Below are 22,193 nucleotides of genomic sequence, written 5' to 3'. Positions count from 1 at the left end.
AGGGAAAAAAAGGGCAACTAAACCCCCAAACCTGGTCACTGTACCCATGAGGAATAATTAACAAACTCTCCAAGCAGCCCAGGAGTTGATTGGATTAAAAAAGTGTATTGGATGCCCAATACAAAATAATAAACATGAAGTTATTAAAAAAAGCCATAGAAGATACAGCAAATACTACAGAAAAGCAAAAAAATTGTACAGAAAGGTCGACATCTACAGCAGTCCTTGAAATTCTTCTACATGAGAATAATAAAACAATGTACAGGTTTGGTTTGTTCCTTTTCCCCAAATGTCTGAGGGAAGCTGTCACTGCACAGCTGGACTATGACACTACAAGGATACACAATGTTCCAAAGGTAAAATCACAGGATATGTAAGAAAATGTAGCATTAAAATGTGAAAAAGTGCAATACAGATTGTACACTGAATTGAATAAATGTTTTTTTCTTCTTTTTTTTTTTTTTCTCAGTATAACCTTAAAAAAACCAACTTTGAACAGTTGTTTTATCATTAAAAATATTCCCCCTCCCCAAATTCAATGACAATATTAACATTCATGGTGTTCTACATAAAGGAATATTCACAAAGGCCCCCAGCTGGGAATACTGTGTGTGTAGGATGGCATTTCTTTGGGTATAGGTAAAAAATAGGCAGAGGAACAGGTCCACACCCTCCTTTCAGGCCAGGGAGTGGATTTTATTCTTTAAAGACATGTTCTGTAGCTTATTTTGCCCTGAATTGTCCTGATTCAAAGTCCAAACGTTAATTATCCAGGTGGCCCATGGTGCTACAATTTATTAAATTCCCTCCCCTCCCTCAATAATAAATAAATGCAGGAAATGGCCCAGAAATGACAACACAGAGTCCAGGAAAAGAAAGGAAGTGACCCCACCCCCAGCTGGGGATTCTGTGGCTCTCCCAGTGACAGGACTGGGAACTTCAGCTCCACTTCAGGGATAAATGGAAGCCGAGGAAGCAAACTTCTTTTTGCCATTTCAGTGGGAATCTCCTGGCAGAGGCACAGAGGGGCCTGAGCTTCCCAAATCCCAGCTCCTGAACCATCAGGACTTTGGGATTCCTTTTATCCTAGAAAGTGAAAATGTACAGGAGTTCATTGGCAGCTGCTTGGGGTTTCTCTCTCTTTTTTTTCTGTCATTTTACTGACCTCCAGCCCTTTTTTTTAATGCAGAGAAGGCCAGAGCCAGGCAAGCACTCGGAGAGAGAAGGAAAATCTCTTTTCCCTCCCCTCCCTGGAGCTCCCTGTTCCCTCTCCTCCCTTCCAGACAGGTCTGTGAACAGCACCTGGCTCACCAATACTGGGTTTATTTCTACATGCTTTCCAAAGTGTAAAAAAATACATTTTTGCCTTGTTTTGTGTCCGAGGACTCCTTCAGAGCAGGATTCCTGTTGGGCTGGCCACTGGGACAGGAGCCTGGGGCCACTCGGTGCTCTCCAGGCAGGATCTGGGCTCTTGGGGATGGAAAAACCCTGAAGCTGTGTGAACTTCAGCCCTGCAGCCTTGCTGAGCTCTCACTCTGCATTTCCAAGGCTCCTGCTCCATCTTTAAACCAACAACAACGAAGCAGCTGCCAAGAGAAGCTCCCTGTGAGGTCACCTGGAGAGGAGAACCCCAATTCCCAGCAGGAATTCCTGGAATGTTCCTAAAGGAGGCTCTCCCTGCGCTCAGTGACCAGACACACAGTACAGCTGAAGATGTTTCCTTGTTCTTCAGTCTTCCCAGGCACTGGAAAAAGACAGGAAAACAACAGGCATGAACCCTCCCCGGGATCCCCTCCCCCAGCTACTTCTCCCCCCACTCAAAATATTGAAACTGCACAAAAAAGCGACGAACAAGGCTCTCCAATTACACCTCAATTCAAACAGACCGGGAATCTCACAGTGATGAGAGGAGAAAAGTCAGGCTTTTAATAATTATAATATAAAAATAATAAAAAAAGCTTACAAAGAGCAGTGCAGCATCCCAAAAGGCCATGGATTAACTGCCAGAAGGGGACGTAATTATACGCAGAATAAAAAACAAAACAGAACAACCCACACTGGCAATGAATTTTCATACACAATAGAACAAGCAGTCAAACCTCAGCCTAGGCTGTGGAAAACAACAGTTTCTCCCTTTTTTTTTTTTTTTATTACAACAGGTTTTTTTTCCTTTTTATAAAAAAAGATAAAATAAAAACACAAATAAAATTGTACATAAATGCCAAATGTCCAACACTGAAAAGGCAGGGCAATCACACCACTGAGACAAAACCTGACCAGAAAAAAAAAAAAAACAAACAAAAAACCCTAACGGCGAGTCCACTTTGCTTTGCTTGTTTTTTGTTTTGAGTCCTGCTGGATCCCAGCCTGGCTGGTGTGGCCCATCCTGCTGGAATCCCACGTGGCTCCGCGGCAGGACGAGGGCTGGTGACACTCACGTCACCTCCAGCTGGTTTCCTCTCCTCCTCCCTCCATCGCTCTCATGTGCTGTCCCTCTTTCTGGTTATGATTTTTATTTTTTTTTTTTAATTTTTTTGTTTGTTTTCTCCTTTAGCTTTTCCTCTGTACAATTCCTTGTGGTGCAAGGCTGAGTCCGAGGCTGGCGGCGGGCGCGGAGTCGCGTGCGGGCGGTCACGCCGTGGTGATGGCGTTGAGGTCCTTCATCAGTCCTTCCAGGTGGGCCATTTCTTTGGTCAGCTCGTCTGGCTCGTAGCTCTAGGGACAGGGAAAGGGTCACTGACACTCTGCTGGGGCACACAGCAAGGCCAGCGTGCTGCAGGTCCTGACCCCGCTCAGAACGGGCACAAGGGCAGCTATCCGCCATTAAACCAATTAATAACGGGAAAGATCATCTGCTCCGAGTGCAGCTCTTGGGGCAGCTGTGGCTCAGAGCTCCACTGCTCAGGGCCTTTCTCCTGTCTCAATCCCTGCCTTTGAACTAAAGCAGGAAGTTGAGAAGGCTCTTCCCAGCTTTACAGGAAAAAAGGTCCACTTCAGCAGAGGTGTTTTGGGATCAGGGGAGTTGCTAAAGCCACACACTTTTAGGCTCAGCTGTCTCATTTCTGTGGCCTGGCTCATCCCCAAACCCTTCCTGACCGAGTTCTTCCCAGCTCTGAGTAGTTTTAGCCCTGACCTGTTCTCACACAGAAACCTCCTTCATTTCAACTGCAGAGAACTTCCAGTTTACCGAACCTCTGCACTGTGCAGCAAAATCATCCCAGTCCTGTGCCCTGCCTGGGATAAAGAGCAGCAGCTGCAAGCAAACTCATTCCTTAAACTCATTCCTACAGGTTCTCCTAAAAACCCAGAATCCATTCAAATCACTGACCAATCCTCAATCCCCTATTTCTACTGGTAATTTACATTTTAAGACTCATAGTCAAACCAGTAATTTAATTTAATCTGGGGTTTTTTTGTGCTGGCTCTACCTTGCACTAGTAAATTAATGAAAAAAGTATTAATGGCTCTATTTAAATATTACAAATTAGTTGAGGTGTATGAGTTTGTACTGACCAAACAAAATGAATAAAAGCAGGGGAGAGAGAAGCACAAAAAGGCACCAGATCAAGTTTCCAGACCAGCACATACAGAAATAAAATCAGGAGAGTAAAAGAAGTATGGCAAAAGGACAATGAGGAAAAAGAAAAAAGTAAATTCCCAATGAGCATTTCCTGTAGCAGTGATGCAGCTGTGAATACCTGTACATTAACAGGTGACACCATGGCCACAGGAGCAACCCCTTGGCTTACAGTTGGAAAGGAAAACAGCTCTTCCAGTGCCTCACACCCAAAACATTCCTTAAAAGCTGCTTCCATTCCAAACACTGCTTAAAAACTCTGCAGAGCTGGGGAACGACACTGAGAGTGCTCAGCAGAGCTGGGAATGACACTGGGAATGCTCTGCAGAGCTGGGAACGACACTGGGAATGCTCTGCAGAGCAGCTGGGGAAGCTGCAGTGCAGGTTCAGCAGGACCCTCCGTGCAGAAGGTGTTTCCCCCCCATTTCCCCTGCAGCTGCCCGGCTGGCTGCAGGGCAGGGTACGTACGCTCTCCGAGTCCTCCAGCATGCGCGTGGTCTCCTGCACCTCGGGGGCGCTGGGCACCACCACGGGCATGGGCGGCCGGCTCCGGCCCAGCGTGCCGATGGACGCCGTCTTCACCGCGTGCACGGCGTGCCCGGGGCCTGCAAAGGGGTTGGGACACGTCAGCCCCGGGGCCCTGCCTCTGCTGCCTGCTCAGGGAGCTCCTGGAGGGAGCAGACACAGGGAGCGGCTTCCACCGCCAGGGTGAGATGGGGTATTGGGCAGGAATTGCTCCCTGGGAGGGTGGGCAGGCCTGGCACGGGGTGCCCAGAGCTGCTGTGGCTGCCCCTGCATCCATGGAGGTGTCCAGGGTCAGCCTGGACAGGGCTTTGGAGCAGCCTGGGCTATTGGAAAGTGTCCCTGCCCATGGCACTGGATGGGCTTTAAAGCTCCCTTACAACCCAAACCAGCCTGGGATGATTCCATGAAGGAAAGGGATTCCATCAGGAGAAACGGAACACTTCGGTTACGGAGTGTTGGCTTTGAATTGCCCTACCTCTGTGCAGAAAACAACATCCACAAGACTCAGCCCAGGCTCAGCCTCCCCTGGTTCCCAAACGCCCCGTTCCGGCTCACCTTGCTGTGTCAGCAGCGGGGTGCTGGGCAGGGCGGGGTCGAAGGCGCCCCCGGCGGGCGGCACGGCGGGCACGGCGAAGCTCTTGAGGGGGTGCGAGGGGCGCACGTGGGCCGTGGGGGGACCCTGCGGCTCCTCCTCGGCCGGCAGGAACGAGCCCTCGGCCTCCGGCAGCTCCGCGCTCGGCACGGCAGAGGCCGCCGGCATGGTGTCCGTGCTGGGCGTGTTCCGCACCGACTCTGCAACACACACAGCCCGCGGGCACTGCTGACTGCGCGGGCTGTGGGACACCGCACACACAGCACACACACACAGCACACACAGCACACACACACAGCACACACAGCCCGGGGACACTGCTGACTGTGACTGTGCGGGCTGTGGGGCACCGCACACACACAGCACACACACAGCACACACACACAGCACACACAGCCCGGGGACACTGCTGACTGTGACTGTGCGGGCTGTGGGGCACCGCACACACACAGCACACACAGCAAACACACAGCAAACAGCACACACAGCACACACAGCACACATACACACACAGAGCACACACACAGCACACACACAGCCCGGGGACACTGCTGACTGCGCGGGCTGTGGGACACAGCACACACACAGCACACACAGCAAACACACAGCAAACAGCACACACAGCACACATACACACACACAGAGCACACACACAGCCCGGGGACACGGCTGACTGCGCGGGCTGTGGGACACCGCACACACAGCACACACAGCAAACACACAGCAAACAGCACACACAGCACACATACACACACACAGAGCACACACACAGCCCGGGGACACTGCTGACTGCGCGGGCTGTGGGACACCGCACACACAGCACACACAGCACACATACACACACACACAGCACACACACAGCACACACAGCCCGGGGCACTGCTGACTGTGGGACACACACACACACAGCACACACAGCAAACACACAGCAAACAGCACACACAGCACACATACACACACACAGAGCACACACACAGCCCGGGGACACTGCTGACTGCGCGGGCTGTGGGACACCGCACACACAGCACACACAGCAAACACACAGCAAACAGCACACACAGCACACATACACACACACAGAGCACACACACAGCCCGGGGACACTGCTGACTGCGCGGGCTGTGGGACACCGCACACACACAGCACACACAGCACACACACAGCACACATACACACACACAGCACACACACAGCACACACACAGCACACACACAGCACACACACAGCACACACACAGCAAACACACAGCAAACAGCACACACAGCACACATACACACACACAGAGCACACACACAGCCCGGGGACACTGCTGACTGCGCGGGCTGTGGGACACCGCACACACAGCACACACAGCAAACACACAGCAAACAGCACACACAGCACACATACACACACACAGAGCACACACACAGCCCGGGGACACTGCTGACTGCGCGGGCTGTGGGACACCGCACACACACAGCACACACAGCACACACACAGCACACATACACACACACAGCACACACACAGCACACACACAGCACACACACAGCACACACACAGCAAACACACAGCAAACAGCACACACAGCACACATACACACACACAGAGCACACACACAGCCCGGGGACACTGCTGACTGCGCGGGCTGTGGGACACCGCACACACACAGCACACACACAGCACACACACACACACAGAGCACACACACAGCCCGGGGTCACTGCTGACTGCGCGGGCTGTGGGACACTGCACACACACAGCACACAGCACACATACACACACACAGCACACACACAGAGCACACACAGCACAAACACAGCACACACACAGCACACACAGCACACACACAGCACACACACACAGCACACACAGCACAAACACAGCACACACACAGCACACACAGCACACACACAGCACACACACACAGTTCCGGGGACATTCCTGACTGAACAGGCGGTGGGGACACAGCCCAACACACACACACAGTTCCGGGGACATTCCTGACTGGAATGGGCTGTGGGGACACAACCCAACACACACACAGCCCCACAAGGAGGTATTCCCGACTGCAACGGGCTGCAAGGACACAGGGACATGTTGCAGTGCATCCTCACACCCCACGTGGATGTTTCTAAGTAAGGAAAAGGGGTTCAGTTTCATCCCTGACTTTAAGGAAGAAGCACCAGAACTTTCTGTTCTCTCACCATAACTGGCCCAAAGCCAGCACAGGGGCACTGGTTGGAGCTTGGAAATGTTTCTCAAAACCTGTAGCTGTTTCTATTGGGCAACAAGCCAAAAGCTCTCCTAAAATATTAAGTACATGAGAAAGAGCTCAGTGCTTTTCAGGGTGTTATAGCCAGGTGTAAGGGCTTCCCTGTACCTGTGCAAGGCTTTTGTTTTGTTTTTGTATCATTTTTTATCTTCTCTTTGATCAAACCCTTTTGCTTTACAAAACACACCCCAGGAGCCATCTCAGAGTTATTCTAAGCCATTCCGAGAAGTGCTGGACACCCCCAGAGACTGATGCACCTTGGTGAGGCTCATTCCAGGCTGGCCTCCTGTCAGATTGTACCAGGGCTGTGCAGGAACCAGCCTCAGCCCACTCCCAGGGCACCACTGGCTGAAGGGCACCTGCATGAGCTGAGAGCTGAGTGATTCCACCTCTCCAGCAACAGCACATCAACACTCTGCCACTGCAACAGCTCCATGATGCAGCCCTCAGACAAACAGCACAGAACACGAACTGCAGCCTCCTTTTACCCCAGAGTACCAAAGGACTGGCATTTTTAACCAGAACTCTTCAAGCACACACAGCACTGGGGTGGTCACAGAGATTGAAATCCATTTACTGGGACTCATGGAATGGTCAGGGCTGGAATGGACCTTGCAGCCTCAGGAACTGTTTTCATAAGGAAACAACACTTTTGGCTGTGACACCTTCAAATGTTGACCTTAAAGCAGAGAAGCTGTGAGTTGGCTTCATCCCAGTACGTACCCATGTGCACATTTAGCAATACCTTTGCTTTGGAATTTGTCAGAGCACTGGAGACTTCAGTGCTCTCTAAAACTCCTGCAAATGATTCTGCTCAACCCTGAAAGGGCTGCATGGAGATCACCCCCCTTCTCTGTGTTCCCCCACTGCCAGCAGCCAAGCCTGGACTTTCCTTCCCTGTTGGTTTCAAACTGCATTCACTAGGAGAAAAGCTTTGCTGTGCCGCAGCTCAGAGCTCATGTGATGTTTCAGACTCCAGGCCCAGAGGCTTTACAGGAGGAATCCCTGTTTGGAGCTGTGTATAAAACAGGAAAAGCCCCTTTCCCAAGGACACCACCACGGGTGTCAAGGATCAATATCCGACCTACCCAGGAAAACGCAGCCCACGCTGTGAGTCTAGACTGAACCCATCCCTCATGGAACCCCAGCGAGGAGACTGACCCAGCTGCAGGCTCTCATTTGCAGGAGTTTCCCTCTCTGCTCCACCTCCCTGAGGGTTGTTGTCTCACCTGAGGAGTCGGCCCTGTCCGAATGGGACATGGCAGAGCCCAGGGGCCACGGGCTGAGCTGGTGGTGCAGGAAGCTGCGGGTTGGAGAGGCGAGGCTGCCGGAGTGGAAATGGTGGTGAGGGGGGTCGAGGGAATGGATGGGATGAGCACTAATCACAGCTGTGGATGAACACAAGACAGAGAAACACTTAACACACACACACAGGACAGCCTGGGCACTCCCCTCCCTGCTCCCTTCTCCAGCAGGGAGCCAGACCCTCGCCTGATTTACAACCCAGCTCAAGGCCCTGGGTTATCACACCTCAGACATGCTTGGGACAAAAAAATCACCCAATTACAGCTCCAGAAACTCTGCCACCAGCTCTTAACGCACTGCTCGATTCCAAGGAAAAGTTCACAAGAAGAATAAAGAGAATTCAGATCTGTTTTCCATATGTAGTACATTGATAAAGGGGAAATGAGGTGTGTTTAACAACAAACAGCCCCTTGCTTCCCAATATCCTTGGAATTTCTGTATCCCAGGAGGCAAAGGAGGACGTCACTGGGTACACACCATTACTGCAGATTAGGCTAAAATGGCACAGTGAATGACCATCATTCAGTACCTGGGAGGTCATTAATAACTCCATCTGAAGGCCCCAGGGCTGGAAGAAAGCCATGGGAGGTTGTGCAGGCTGGACACATGGAATGGTCCTGGTGGGGCTCACTGAGAAAGGCCCCACGGGCACCTGCAGAGCCCACACTGATGTTTCCACTGCCAGAAGCCAGAGCCTGGGGCCCCTGGGGCTCTCACAAACAGGGTGGAGAGCCCAAGCCTCAAAGCCAAGCTCCAGCCCTCGGCACCAGCAGGGCCTGGGCCTGCTCTGGGCCCCCAGGAGCTGATGGAGAGGGGGAAACAGCCAGGCTTGTGCAGAGCCTGGCATGGGACAGACATATCTGGTGTTTGACACAGGAATTCAGTGTAAAACTGCATCCTCTGCTCCCTCCTCACACCTGGGGAGACAACGAGGAGATCAGGCTGCTTAGTGTAAAACCAAGGAACCAGATGCTATTCTTGGAGAAAGGTCACAGAACAAGAGAATTCACAAACTGAGCAATCAGGACACTTGAAAAAGTAGCTAGAGATCAAGAACACCAAGTCCTCAGTTCAGTTTTTCATTAAAGCAAAATTAAAATGGAAATGTAATGGACTACTTTTAAATAATTCCATAAAGCAGAGGGGTTGTGGCAGCAGGCACCTGGCTACAGGTGGAACATGATCACAAAGCTCAGGGAAGTCTAAAGCTCAGCCCAGGTGAGCTTGGTGTGATTTTACCTCCCAGTTCTGCCCCTGCACAGTAACTCCTGAGCTTCTCACTGGTGTTCTCACACAGGGTTTCAGTCTGGCTCTTCAGAGGGTCATCTTGGAGTCAACTGAAAACTCCAGATATATTGTTTCATTCCTAAAATATTTCATAACAATGGCAATTTTGGTATCAGAGAAGGATCCCAGGACAAAGAGGTCTCAAGGAGCTCAGAGTAAAGTCAGAGAAGGCTCTGAGAGCAGCAGCTGCAGAGATAAAGGGGATGGTGACAGCTTGGGCTGGGAGGGGAAAACCAGCAGTGGGGGGAACCTGACAGAAATTCCATCTCTCTCCAGCTCCTCTGGAACAGCTGGACACTGGCAGAGTCCCAAGGGAATGGCTACAAGCAGCAGCCAGGCCCACAGGCTGTCCCTGGAGAGCCCCAGAGTGGGACAGACAGAGCTGGACACGCTCCTGCCCTCACCCCAGCACAGCCACTCCCAGCCCCTTCTAACGTGGCCTCACTCTGCCTGCAGCAGGAGGGGCTCAGGAGCCTCCCCTGAGCTGCTCCTGCCGCCCAGGACGGGATTTCCTGGGAGCAGGGGGTGGCTCCAGCAGGAAGGGGGGTGTGCACTTACGCTGAGGAGGCTGAGAATCAAAAGGCATCATCATCTTGGGCCTCATGCCCCTCCTCCCCGCCAGCGTGGACATGCTGTCCTCTGACTCGTGTCCTGAGGGGAAACAGGGATGTTATTGCTCTGCAGCCACAGCAGCAGCCCAACACTCCTCCCTCTAGTCCTGCTCCAGGCAGGTGCTGGAGTCACCTAGGAACAGCCCTGTCTCCCTGCGCTGGAAGGTGGGAGAAGACAGTGAGGATTTTTGGGAACTGCAGGAACTCTCCAGGCCCCAGTGCAAACATCTGGCAGTGGTTCAGCTCTGGGCTGAAAGGTCAGAAACAACTCCAGTGGTTTAATATGAAGTGAGGTGATCTTGCCATTACTAACCAGTATTTACCAAGAGCAAGTAAATGCTAGAACTCTTGGATGCTCCATTTCCTCACTAAAACATCTGATCCAAGCTTTTCAGAGCCTCAGAAACCAGGACAAACCCAATTCACTACTCGGAAAACAAGAACAGAAAACAGTAACAGAATCATCTCTCAACCAAGTGAATCCCCCAGCCACAGTGAATTCCCTTTCCCTCCTCCTGGCCTCCCACCTCTGTAGGAATTCCGCCTCTGATGGATGTTGCTGTCCATGGAATTGTCCACGGGGGTGATGTCCTGGGAGTTGCGGGGGATCGGGGTGTCTGTCATGATGGGATTGGGATCTGGGGATTTATCGATGGGTTTCAGCTCCAGCCTCTCGTGGTGGATCCAAAGGTCTGGGGGTTTGACATCTTTGGAGTTGCCCTTGTACTTGTGGGAGCCGTTCACGGATTTGCAGGCGGCTCGTTTCCTGGGAAGGGAGACAAAGGAGATGTTCTGCACCTGATGGAAAAGGCAAAACTTTTCCCTGGCATTTCCCTCAGCTCTTGCATCCAGCTGGGCACAAGTTTCCACTGGGCAGGGAGCTTCCAATTCTGCACACAAGCCCCACTGACACCTCAAAGCACATCCTGAACTCTGGAATTTGTCTCCAATGGTACCCCATGTGCAGCCCTGGCTCTGCAGCCCAGCCTTTGTTGAGAGGAAATTAAGTTTGCAGAAATTCTGGTTATTGAGAGAACATTCCAATGCTGTGCCCATGTCCTGGGCTCACCAAGCTCCAGCAGCAGCTGCAGAGGGAGGTGCAGCCAGCCAGGTATCCTAAGAGGATGGGAACACAGGATTAATGACAGGAATGTTCCTTCCAGCCCCACTCAGGATGGACACATCCCTCTGGGGAGGCTCCCATAGTGCTGAGCAGCAGCAGCAAACCACGGGGAGGCAGAGATTTGGGATGGCAGAATTTTGGGAAAGCAAAATGTAGATTTCAGAACCCCCTCCAAGCTGACTCCTCACTCTGGGCCACGGCAAAGCTGGAGGAGGGGTCCCTTTGGGAGCAGAGCTCTGGAGATGGCTCAGACATTGGTAAATGTCACCTCTGGTGGGGGTGACTCCCAAATCCTGCCCCCACTGGAACTGATGAGTGACAGGGATCAAGTTATTCCCTGGCTGAGGGCACGCAGAAATTGAGTTTACACGGGGTCACTTCTGCCCTGAAAATCGAGCACATCCCTGGGACTGGCCCATCCCTGCCCCAGGCACAGCCCCAGGTGTGCCAGGGCCAGCTGCTCCAGATGTGCCAGGGCCAGCTGCTCCAGGTGTGCCAGGGCCAGCTGCTCCAGGTGTGCCAGGGCCAGCTGCTCCAGCCCTGCTCCCTCTGCTGCACTTCTGCAACTGCACCTTATCCAAGCCTGGCTTTTCATCACTTCCTTAAATTCCTGGTTTGCATAACAGCAGCTTTTGAACTTCAAATACAGCTCTGGTCTTTCAAAGAACACGCAGAGAGACCCTGCAGGAGCCCCTGAGTGGGAGCATCACTGCTGCAGCATTAATGCAGATGCTCTGAGGGAAGAATTCAGATGCAAACACCGGGACTTTGGAGCACTTTTCTAAGGAATCCAGCCCCACATTGATTCCACTCCAGTGATCCTACTAAAACCTGGATTATGTCAAGCACAACTCGTGCACTGAGCCCACCCATGCCAGAGTGAGGAGCTGCCTGAGCTCTTGAGCTCTCCCAGCTCCCAGCACATGGCTTGACTCCAGTTTGGAAACTTGTAAATGACAGTTTCTCCTCGGGGTGGGGACAACTGCAGGCACACCTGGGAGCACTGCCCCGAATTGTGACCTGATGATGGCAACTCTGGGACTGACGGGAAAAGCAGGCCAGCAGCAGCACCCACAGGCTGCAGGACCCACAGGAAATAACCCCCAAAGCCCCATGGAGAATTAGAGGACACCCTAAGGCAGCAGGGCCATGTTACTTTTTCTGGTGGGACGTGGTGCGGCGGGTGCAGAAGACGGCGACGATGACGACGATGACGATGGTGATGACGCCCACGGACACGATGATCACCAGCAGCATGTTGCTGTCCAGGGGGGACGTGGGGCTGCCATGGGGACTGTTACTCCCTGGGAGGGTTGGGGAGATGAGAAAAGGCTCATTTATTACACAGGAAAAGCAAGCAGTGCCCACCAAAGCCGCCCGGAACCCTGCACATCAGCAGGAGGGGACGGATCTCACCAGAAATGTTTGTTTCTTTGGCATTTGCCAACTGTTTCTGTACAATTGTTCATCTGGAAGTTGATTTATAGATCCATTTCCTACCAGGTCTATCACAATTTAAGTGCAGCCTACTCAATCATCACAAAAACCTCAGCACTCTCAGCAGAGTCCCTCTGGGATCCTGCCAAACCTGCAGCACCACGGACTCCCCTTGGAGCCACCAAGCACCGGAGCTGGATCAGGAGCCTCCAGGGGTCACTTGGCTCCAAAGAAAACCTTTTATTCTACACCAGGGAGCATTCCCTGAGGACAGGAAATCCCAGCACACAGCACTGACCAGGAGAAGGAGCAGAGGCTTCTCCTTCCTCATCTGTTCCTACAGAACTGATTTCGCACCACGCTGGGAGCAGCTCTGGTTATGGAAATGCCACAGGAGCTCAGCAGCAGCAGGGACACCTCTGGAAGTGCTGCTGGAACACTGGGTGACCCCAAAATGGAACCAAGGAGAAGCTCTGTCCCACACTCACCTCCCAGTGGGGGTTTGTAGTCTGGGCCCAAGTCCATGGGGCGACTCCCCTTCCCTGCAGATCCCGAGGCTGGAAAGGTTGGACACAGTGGGACTTTACACACAGTGGAATTTTACACACACAGACACAATTCAGCACCTCTGAGTCGCTCTTGAGAACCTCCCTGAGCCCCCAGGAGGAGCTTTTCCCCTCTTTTCTGTCCCTACACCACCATTTGGCTTTGCACAGCACCTGCTTCTCCAAGGAAAGAGCCACTTCTCCAAAGGAGCCCTTTAATAGTTTCCCAGTTATTATTTTCCTCTTACAGCTCAGGAGCCTCTCCTGATTTCATTTTAAAAATGCTAATAAAGCCCATTTACAGGTACACATTGAGGCAAATGGTTTTGCTAAACTTGTACTGAGAATTCTTCACCCTGAAACAGGAATTATCCAGGTGTCATTGTCTAACACCCAATTCCAGCAGCTGGGAGGGAGACTGGAAATGGGTGGAGGATCCCAAGCACAGTAAATGTAATATTAAAACCCTGCCTATCCATAAAAATTTGCTTTTAGCTCCTCCTTGTTCCCTCCTGCACACCACAAGTGACACCAAAGCACCACAAAAATGGTTTTGATGAAACCTGAGGGAACGATAAATCAGTTACATCCAAACCTGGTCCTTCCACTCTGTGTTTTCATTAAAATGCACTAATGCAAAATTAATGACAAAAACACTAAGAGCAGGGGAAACATTCAGCAATGGTGCAAATATTCCTCTGGTTACAGGAATCCAGAATATTTTACACATTTTCACAAAAATAAACCCTCCCAAAAGTCAGGCAGTGTGGCAGTTTCCCAGCCAGGAGAAGGATTTTTTTTTCCCCCATTAAAAATCCTCTTTAATCAAGAAGTATGAAGTGTTAAAGGATGTGTAACGAATGGAAACTGAACCTCAAGTGAGAGCCTGGGAACTGAAATAAAGATAAATGGCAAAAGCAGGCAGGGACTAAACCTGGGGAGGGGAATTAGAAGAAGGTTTTGTGTGTGCAGGGAGGAGCTGGAGCCTGCAGGGATGGAAAGGACAAATGAGACCTGCCAGGACAGAGGGGACACAGCACCAGAGGTCCCTTTTTGGGGATCAATAACCCTGCAGCAGCAGAGACAGGCCAGAACAGCCTCTTACACAGTTTCTGTGTGATGCATTTGTGTCTGTCTGGCCACTTAACCTGTCCTGGAAAGGTGGGAACCCCCCAGACGGACTCAGAACCTCTGAGCCTGGTGCTGAGGAGCTGCTCCAGACAGAGAAGAGAGGAGGGAACATGAAGAAACCAGCAAGATTTTGGGAGGGCACTCAGACACCCTGAGCACCTCTAGTGGAGCACCCTAATGCAGGTGAGATGATGGAGAGGAGCTGGCACACACTTTACATCCATCCTTCTGGTTTATGGAAAACAGGTCTCTCCAAAAAGCTGAATGTCAGCCCATAAACGTGGCTGGTAACAGTAACTCTGCAGATCCATAATGAGAGATCTATAAAATATACTGCATTTAGGCCTCCAGGAAATAGCTGACAGAGTGCTGTGCAATGCTTTGTTAAAACAGCACCATAAAAAAACCCATGTGGAGCCTATTAACAGGATTAACAACAAATTAACTGATAAGAATGAGAATTATTCACGAGGAATGCTTCCAGCGAGTTCTGCAAGGACCTGTGCTTGGCCAAGTGCAGCTCCTGAGTAACAGCATGGAAGAGAAGGGAATACTTGCCCTGAGGTCAGCAAGGGACACCAAATCAGGACAGTCAGAGAGAGACAATGCACAGGGATCCTCATGGAAGCCATGTCCTCCCTGAGGTTTTTAAGATGAAATTCAGGTCCCTGGCCAAAGTGCTTCTCAGAATCCTAAACCCACAGATCAAAATTTTAAACCTTTCAATAAATCCCAGGGAACCCTATGCAGTGCAACCTATTTTAAGGAACAGTTTAGGACAGCATTTGCTGGAATTGTTTTTCATACAGCCTGTGAACCTCCATGCTGCAATAGATCCAGACAGAACATTTTAACTGTGGCTTTACTCCAGCAGAGACCTTAATCTTTGCTTTAGGATGAGGCCAGTGCAACCACCTGAAGCCTGACAGCAGCAGGCCCTGAGCTCTGAGCAAGCTGTGTGCTCCAGAAGGGTGTGGGCAAACAGAATCCTGTGCTGAGCTCAGAGGGAAAACATGAAAGCAGACAAAGAGAGAGAAGGACAGAACCCTTAAGGGCACAGCATCAATCCCATCTGGTTTTGCTCCCGGCCTGAGTCATTTGCTGGATCTTTCCTGCAGGTTCTGGCAGTTCAGTGATGCTGTCACAGGGCAGCTCCTCTCCTGCACCTCCTCTGCCTTCTTCCCCTTTCCCACATTTCAGCTACTGCCAGGATTTCAGCTCTCCCAGCGTCCTTGTAGGGATCCTTGAAAAAAACTCTTGGCTTTGATGATTTATAAATAATAGGATGCGATAAAAATTGATCATGACTAGGAAAGGTGTTACTTTAGGATGTAACACTGGCTGGAATGGGCTTGGAACAGGGAGAAAACAGCAACTTTCCCCTAAAACCCTGTCAAACCTTCCCTGATTCCCTCCTGCTGCAGGTGAGCAGGACAGTGCCACTGGAGCATCTGCTCCCCAGAGCGCCCAAAGCTCAGCCCCAGCTGCAGCCCACAGAGGGATGGGGACCAGGTCACCCCCTGCCTGCCCCTGCTACCAGCATCACCTGGCACAGAGTGCAAGCACATTTAATAAATTACTCCAAGTACCAAGCTGAGGAGCCAAGTGAGGAGCAGCTCCCTCAGAGCCCCTTTAGGATCTCTTTAATTGCATGTCTAAGCTGTTTGCCAATGGCCTTTTTAACTCATCCCTTCAGACTAATTCTCCCCCTTTTTATGGGGCTTGTAGGTTATTTGGAAGAAAGCAAGAAGTGCCCTGGGACATCCACCTTCTAATTCGATGGAGGAAGCTCAAAGCTCCCATTTTTCAAGCAAACATTTTAAAACCTTCAGGCTTTTAGGAGCCAGTGCTGTGCTCCTCAGGAGAGTCTGGGCTCCAAATGAGCTGACAGGCAGAATCTCTCCTGCACAGAGCTTTCCAGGGCTTCCCTGCCTTTATTATGGAATGAATCCTCACAAGCAGCACTTGTGCTAAGCAGAATCCCTTTGATCTTCCACCCCCTCATGTGTGGGCAGGGGCTGGATGGGCACCAGTGACTCCAAAGCCATTCCCCAGAAGGATTCAGCACAAGCCCTCCCTGGCTCTTCAGGGACACCTCGACAGAAATCCCTTTACATTCTCCCACCCACACACAGGATTTCCAGCTCTCCCCCTGCCAGCACAGCAGGAACTTTCCCCTTCCCAGCTGGAGCAGCAGGATCCTGTTCCACTTAAAAAATGTCACAGCACATGGACAGAAAAGCAGAACGGTGAGAGATGGAGAGAAGAGAAATGTGGCTGTTCATTTACCTTGGTCATTGGGCATTTTATCTGAGGACTCAGCTTAGTGGGGCAAGCACAGGGAGGAAAAAACAAGAGACACATCACAAGGCTTGAAGAGTGAGACAGAATTCCAAGTTTCCCACAGCACAGGGCACAGCTCTTGATTCTCAGCACTAAAACTCATGTGGAGAAGTGTCCAAGGCCGGGCTGGACAGGGCTCAGAGCAGCCTGGGCTGGTGGAGGTGTCCGTGCCCACAGATGGGCTGAAAGGTCCCTCCCAACCCAACCCTGTGACAGGATGCTATGACAATAAACTCATCATTTTTTTCCCCCAAGCTCTCTCCCATTTTACCCTTTACTATCTGCCCATCACCAGCAGCTCCTGAATCAGGGGCCTGTTGCATCCCAGGAGCTCCCACTGCACACCCTCGTTCCCAGGAGCAGAGGTGGCACCCAGGGTTTGTGACAACAGAAATAAAGCCCCCCAGGCAGCGTGGGATGAAGCCAGAGCTGAGCTGCAGCCACCCCAAGGCCATGGGAGGGGTCCCTGCACCGCCCCGGAGCCCAGGCTGCGGTACCTTTGGGGGTGCGGAACTGCACGGCCTCGGACATGGGCCCCATGCCCTTGGAGTTACGGGCCTGGATCTTGAAGAAGTAGGGGGTGTCCAGGGTGAGCTCCTGGATCTGGTGTGTCAGCCTGTTCCCCACCACGGGCTCGATCACCCAGTCGTGGATCTCGGCGTTGACGTCCGTGCTGTAGTAGATGATGTAGCCTGGGCAGGGAAAGACACGGCTCATCAAGGGCACAGGGAGATGTTCTGTGTGCCAGGGGACCACCTGGGCCTCCCCAAGGGTGCTCTGACACCACGGGGAATACCTGCCAGCCCTCCCATCTTCCCTCTGAACTGATCAAAATATCAGGATTATTTCTGATCACCGTTCTCTGAGCGTGGACAAATTGCTGTTTCCATCCCTTTACCCATTTATAGGCCAAATCAAGTATGTAAAGCTGCCATTATCAAAACGTCCTCAAAGAATTCATGTGATGTTATTTAAATTAGGTTAAAACATTCCCAAGCACAGAGAAACAACTTGTGTTTACAATTATCTCATTGTTTTTCAGTGTATTAACAAAGGCAACAAGAATCTGAAGAGAACTGAGGCTGCCCTGCAAATCCCAGAATAAAGAGGTATGGGAAGAGTTTATGTGCTGTTATTAAAATACAGTGAAATCACCAACCATTATGCTGTAAAAGCTTTGTAGCTTTTTTATACAAGACACACAGATCAGCATAAAATAAATACTTGAACCTTGATAGATTTATATACAGATAGAAATAAAGACTCGAATCTGTATTTAATATATATTGTATATAAAACAAAATACATTATATATTTTTATCTATTGTTTATATATTTGTATCATTATTTATACCTATAGCTAGCTTCAAGTATTTGATATGTAACCTATATTGAAATACAAATTTTTATAAATTTGTATATAGTTATATAAACAGCTATATCTGTTATATATATCTGTTGTATATCTATATCTCTCTATACTGTAATATATTTTTATATATATATGAATATCTATCTATATATAATCTCTCTCTCTCTCTCTCTCTCTCTCTCTCTCTCTCTATATATATATATATATATATATATATATATGAAGTGATGCTAAAAGCGTTTTACCAGTCTAGAGGCACAAGTACTGAATTAATTTCAGAGTGTCCTAATTAGTCAGCAGCTCTAACGATGCCCAGGCATGTGGGACCAGACTGGCCCAGCACTGCATGGACAGGGAGCCATGGAATGACATCACCCCTCGGGATTCTGGCACCACAGACAGCACTCAGTGACTTAATGAGTAATTAATTAGTGCCAGGCCATCGGCTGATGGGGCTGTTCCCACCAGAGGGCACTCGGGCCCCACATCCTGAATACTGCCTGAGTCCTGGAAAAGGGGAACTGGAGATGGGCTCAGGGAACTGGAGATGGGCTCTGGGAACTGGGAACTGGAGATGGGCTCTGGGAACTGGAGATGGGCTCTGGGAACTGGAGATGGGCTCTGGGAACTGGAGATGGGCTCTGGGAACTGGAGATGGGCTCTGGGAACAGGGAACTGGAGATGGGCTCTGGGAAAGGGGAACTGGAGATGGGCTCTGGGAACTGGAGATGGGCTCTGGGAACTGGAGATGGGCTCTGGGAAAGGGGAACTGGAGATGGGCTCTGGGAACTGAGAACTGGAGATGGGCACTGGGAACTGGAGATGGGCTCTGGGAACTGGAGATGGGCTCTGGGAACAGAGAACTGGAGATGGGCACTGGGAACTGGAGATGGGCTCTGGGAACTGGAGATGGGCTCTGGGAACTGGAGATGGGCACTGGGAACTGGAGATGGGCTCTGGGAACTGGAGATGGGCTCTGGGAACTGGAGATGGGCTCTGGGAAAGGGGAACTGGAGATGGGCTCTGGGAACAGGGAACTGGAGATGGGCTCTGGGAAAGGGGAACTGGAGATGGGCTCTGGGAACAGAGAACTGGAGATGGGCTCTGGGAAAGGGGAACTGGAGATGGGCTCTGGGAACTGGAGATGGGCTCAGGGAACTGGGAACTGGAGATGGGCTCTGGGAACTGGAGATGGGCTCTGGGAACTGGAGATGGGCACTGGGAACTGGAGATGGGCTCTGGGAACTGGAGATGGGCTCTGGGAACTGGAGATGGGCTCTGGGAACTGGAGATGGGCTCTGGGAACTGAGAACTGGAGATGGGCACTGGGAACTGGAGATGGGCTCTGGGAACTGGAGATGGGCTCTGGGAAAGGGGAACTGGAGATGGGCTCTGGGAAAGGGGAACTGGAGATGGGCTCTGGGAAAGGGGAACTGGAGATGGGCTCTGGGAACTGGAGATGGGCTCTGGGAACTGGAGATGGGCTCTGGGAACTGGAGATGGGCTCTGGGAACTGGAGATGGGCTCTGGGAACAGGGAACTGGAGATGGGCTCTGGGAAAGGGGAACTGGAGATGGGCTCTGGGAACTGGAGATGGGCTCAGGGAACTGGGAACTGGTGCCTGCTGCACTCAGGCTTAGCCCTGAATCAACATTTGAGTTCATTTTTAAGCTCTTAACTGCTGCTTGTGCAAAAGCTGATAAATACTGAACAGTTCTGTTCCAAGGGTTCCCTTCACTGCCAGGGGATTTTGGAGCTGGACAATGGGAGAATTTTGCCAGCCCTGTGAACATAAATGCTGTTCTCTGTAGTTGTCTCCCCTCCCTCGGGTGTGCCCCAGTGGGAGAAATTTGTGCCCCTCACTGGCAGCCAAATCCCTCCAAAGGCTCCTGTGTCAATCCTCCTTTCCCATGGAGAGGAAACAGTTTGCTGCCTTTTCCTAGGGATTTAATCAGTTTTAGTCTCCTGCCCACTCAGGTGGTGTCCCAGGTTTGATTCTGCACCATGGTTAATTCTGAGCTCAGACCCAAAACCAGGCCCTGCAAACAACACACCACTGAAATCTGATTTCAGCTTTAAACCAATTAAAATTGAAGCGGACTATTTCAGAAAGCCCTTCCAAATGGGAATCTGAACAGAAATTATAGAAGGGAATCAGTAATTATCACTTTCTGAAAAGTGATTTACCCTACGTGGCAGGGATTCAGTTAAAGGCAAATACCACTTTACTCCTCATGGTTCTGTCAGGGGAACAAGAAACTGCTCCGAAGTCTGCTGTGTGACACAAACATGCCACAGAGATGACACAGCACTGGGATGGCTTCTCCTAAACAAACCTCTGCTGGGCCAGAGGCACTGGGGATAATTGCTGGAGACCAGCTCTTAGAACAGCGCCAGGAAAGCTTATGGAGACCTTCAAACTTTCAGCTGGATTTCTGACTCCATTTCCCACTGCAGCTGGGTTAGATGTGAGCACACTGTGACGGGGCAGGGGAGGCAGTGAGGGATGGAGCCTGCAGAGGTGGCAGTGAGGGATGGAGCCTGCAGAGGTGGCAGTGAGGGGTGGCAGTGAGGGATGGAGCCTGCAGAGGTGGCAGTGAGGGGTGGCAGTGAGGATGGAGCCTGCAGAGGTGGCAGTGAGGGGTGGCAGTGAGGGATGGAGCCTGCAGAGGTGGCAGTGAGGGGTGGAGCCTGCAGAGGTGGCAGTGAGGGGTGGCAGTGAGGGATGGAGCCTGCAGAGGTGGCAGTGAGGGATGGAGCCTGCAGAGGTGGCAGTGAGGGGTGGCAGTGAGGATGGAGCCTGCAGAGGTGGCAGTGAGGGGTGGCAGTGAGGGATGGAGCCTGCAGAGGTGGCAGTGAGAGGTGGCAGTGAGGGATGGAGCCTGCAGAGGTGGCAGTGAGGGGTGGCAGTGAGGGGTGGAGCCTGCAGAGGTGGCAGTGAGGGGTGGCAGTGAGGATGGAGCCTGCAGAGGTGGCAGTGAGGGATGGAGCCTGCAGAGGTGGCAGTGAGGGGTGGCAGTGAGGATGGAGCCTGCAGAGGTGGCAGTGAGGGGTGGCAGTGAGGATGGAGCCTGCAGAGGTGGCAGTGAGGGGTGGCAGTGAGGGATGGAGCCTGCAGAGGTGGCAGTGAGGGGTAGGAGCCTGCAGAGGTGGCAGTGAGGTATGGAGCCTGCAGAGGTGGCAGTGAGAGGTGGCAGTGAGGATGGAGCCTGCAGAGGTGGCAGTGAGGGGTGGCAGTGAGGGATGGAGCCTGCAGAGGTGGCAGTGAGGATGGAGCCTGCAGAGGTGGCAGTGAGGGGTAGCAGTGAGGGATGGAGCCTGCAGAGGTGGCAGTGAGGGATGGAGCCTGCAGAGGTGGCAGTGAGAGGTGGCAGTGAGGATGGAGCCTGCAGAGGTGGCAGTGAGGGATGGAGCCTGCAGAGGTGGCAGTGAGGGGTGGCAGTGAGGGATGGAGCCTGCAGAGGTGGCAGTGAGGGATGGAGCCTGCAGAGGTGGCAGTGAGAGGTGGCAGTGAGGATGGAGCCTGCAGAGGTGGCAGTGAGGGATGGAGCCTGCAGAGGTGGCAGTGAGGGGTGGCAGTGAGGGATGGAGCCTGCAGAGGCGGCAGTGAGGGGTGGCAGTGAGGGATGGAGCCTGCAGAGGTGGCAGTGAGGGGTGGCAGTGAGGGATGGAGCCTGCAGAGGTGGCAGTGAGGGATGGAGCCTGCAGAGGTGGCAGTGAGGGGTGGCAGTGAGGGGTAGGAGCCTGCAGAGGTGGCACACAGCCCCACCTGTGATCTTGCCGTTGGCCTCGGAGGGCGGCTGCCAGTTGACGATGATGGTGCGGGGTTTGCCCTCCTTGCTCACCACAGTCACGTCCTTGGGGGGAGAGGTTGGCACTGCAACACAAACCCACGGTGTCAGCGCTGCTCTGTCACACCAGAGGGACAACCACCCCCACCTCAGGGCCCTGGAGCTTCATCCCATGTGGAATCAGTGCTATTGGGGTTATTCTCTTCACTGTTTAAATCCCCGCTCCTGTAGGGTCTCACTGCTTTACCCCCTCACTGGCCAATCCAGTGGCAGTGCCTCCCTCCCATAAGGACTTCC

At 51.9% G+C, this 22,193-nt stretch overlaps 1 protein-coding gene across 7 annotated transcripts in view; it reads right to left on the bottom strand.

Moving 5' to 3' along the window:
- Positions 1 to 1,903: 1,903 nt before the first annotated feature.
- Positions 1,904 to 22,193, bottom strand: part of NEO1 (neogenin 1) — a 174,528-nt gene continuing 154,238 nt past the window's right edge. For 3 of the 7 annotated variants that reach the window (XM_066328684.1, XM_066328686.1, XM_066328687.1), the window contains exons 19-29: positions 21,875 to 21,982; positions 17,231 to 17,425; positions 16,680 to 16,712; positions 13,203 to 13,271; positions 12,434 to 12,581; positions 10,682 to 10,920; positions 10,102 to 10,194; positions 8,181 to 8,339; positions 4,658 to 4,894; positions 4,046 to 4,182; positions 1,904 to 2,715 (exon numbers count right to left, since the gene is read on the bottom strand). In XM_066328684.1, the coding sequence (XP_066184781.1) occupies positions 2,632 to 2,715; positions 4,046 to 4,182; positions 4,658 to 4,894; positions 8,181 to 8,339; positions 10,102 to 10,194; positions 10,682 to 10,920; positions 12,434 to 12,581; positions 13,203 to 13,271; positions 16,680 to 16,712; positions 17,231 to 17,425; positions 21,875 to 21,982 (1,502 nt within the window). In that variant the 3' untranslated portion in view covers positions 1,904 to 2,631. The remainder of the gene's footprint in view (positions 2,716 to 4,045; positions 4,183 to 4,657; positions 4,895 to 8,180; positions 8,340 to 10,101; positions 10,195 to 10,681; positions 10,921 to 12,433; positions 12,582 to 13,202; positions 13,272 to 16,679; positions 16,713 to 17,230; positions 17,426 to 21,874; positions 21,983 to 22,193) is intronic. The other 4 variants (XM_066328689.1, XM_066328691.1, XM_066328685.1 and 1 more) reach the window with 2 other exon arrangements.

The sequence above is a fragment of the Sylvia atricapilla genome, chromosome 13 (genome assembly GCF_009819655.1).
Source record: "Sylvia atricapilla isolate bSylAtr1 chromosome 13, bSylAtr1.pri, whole genome shotgun sequence".
In the NCBI taxonomy this organism is placed as follows: Eukaryota; Metazoa; Chordata; class Aves; order Passeriformes; family Sylviidae; genus Sylvia; species Sylvia atricapilla.
Note: the sequence above shows the minus strand (reverse complement) of the source record. Positions and strands in the feature narration are given on the sequence as shown.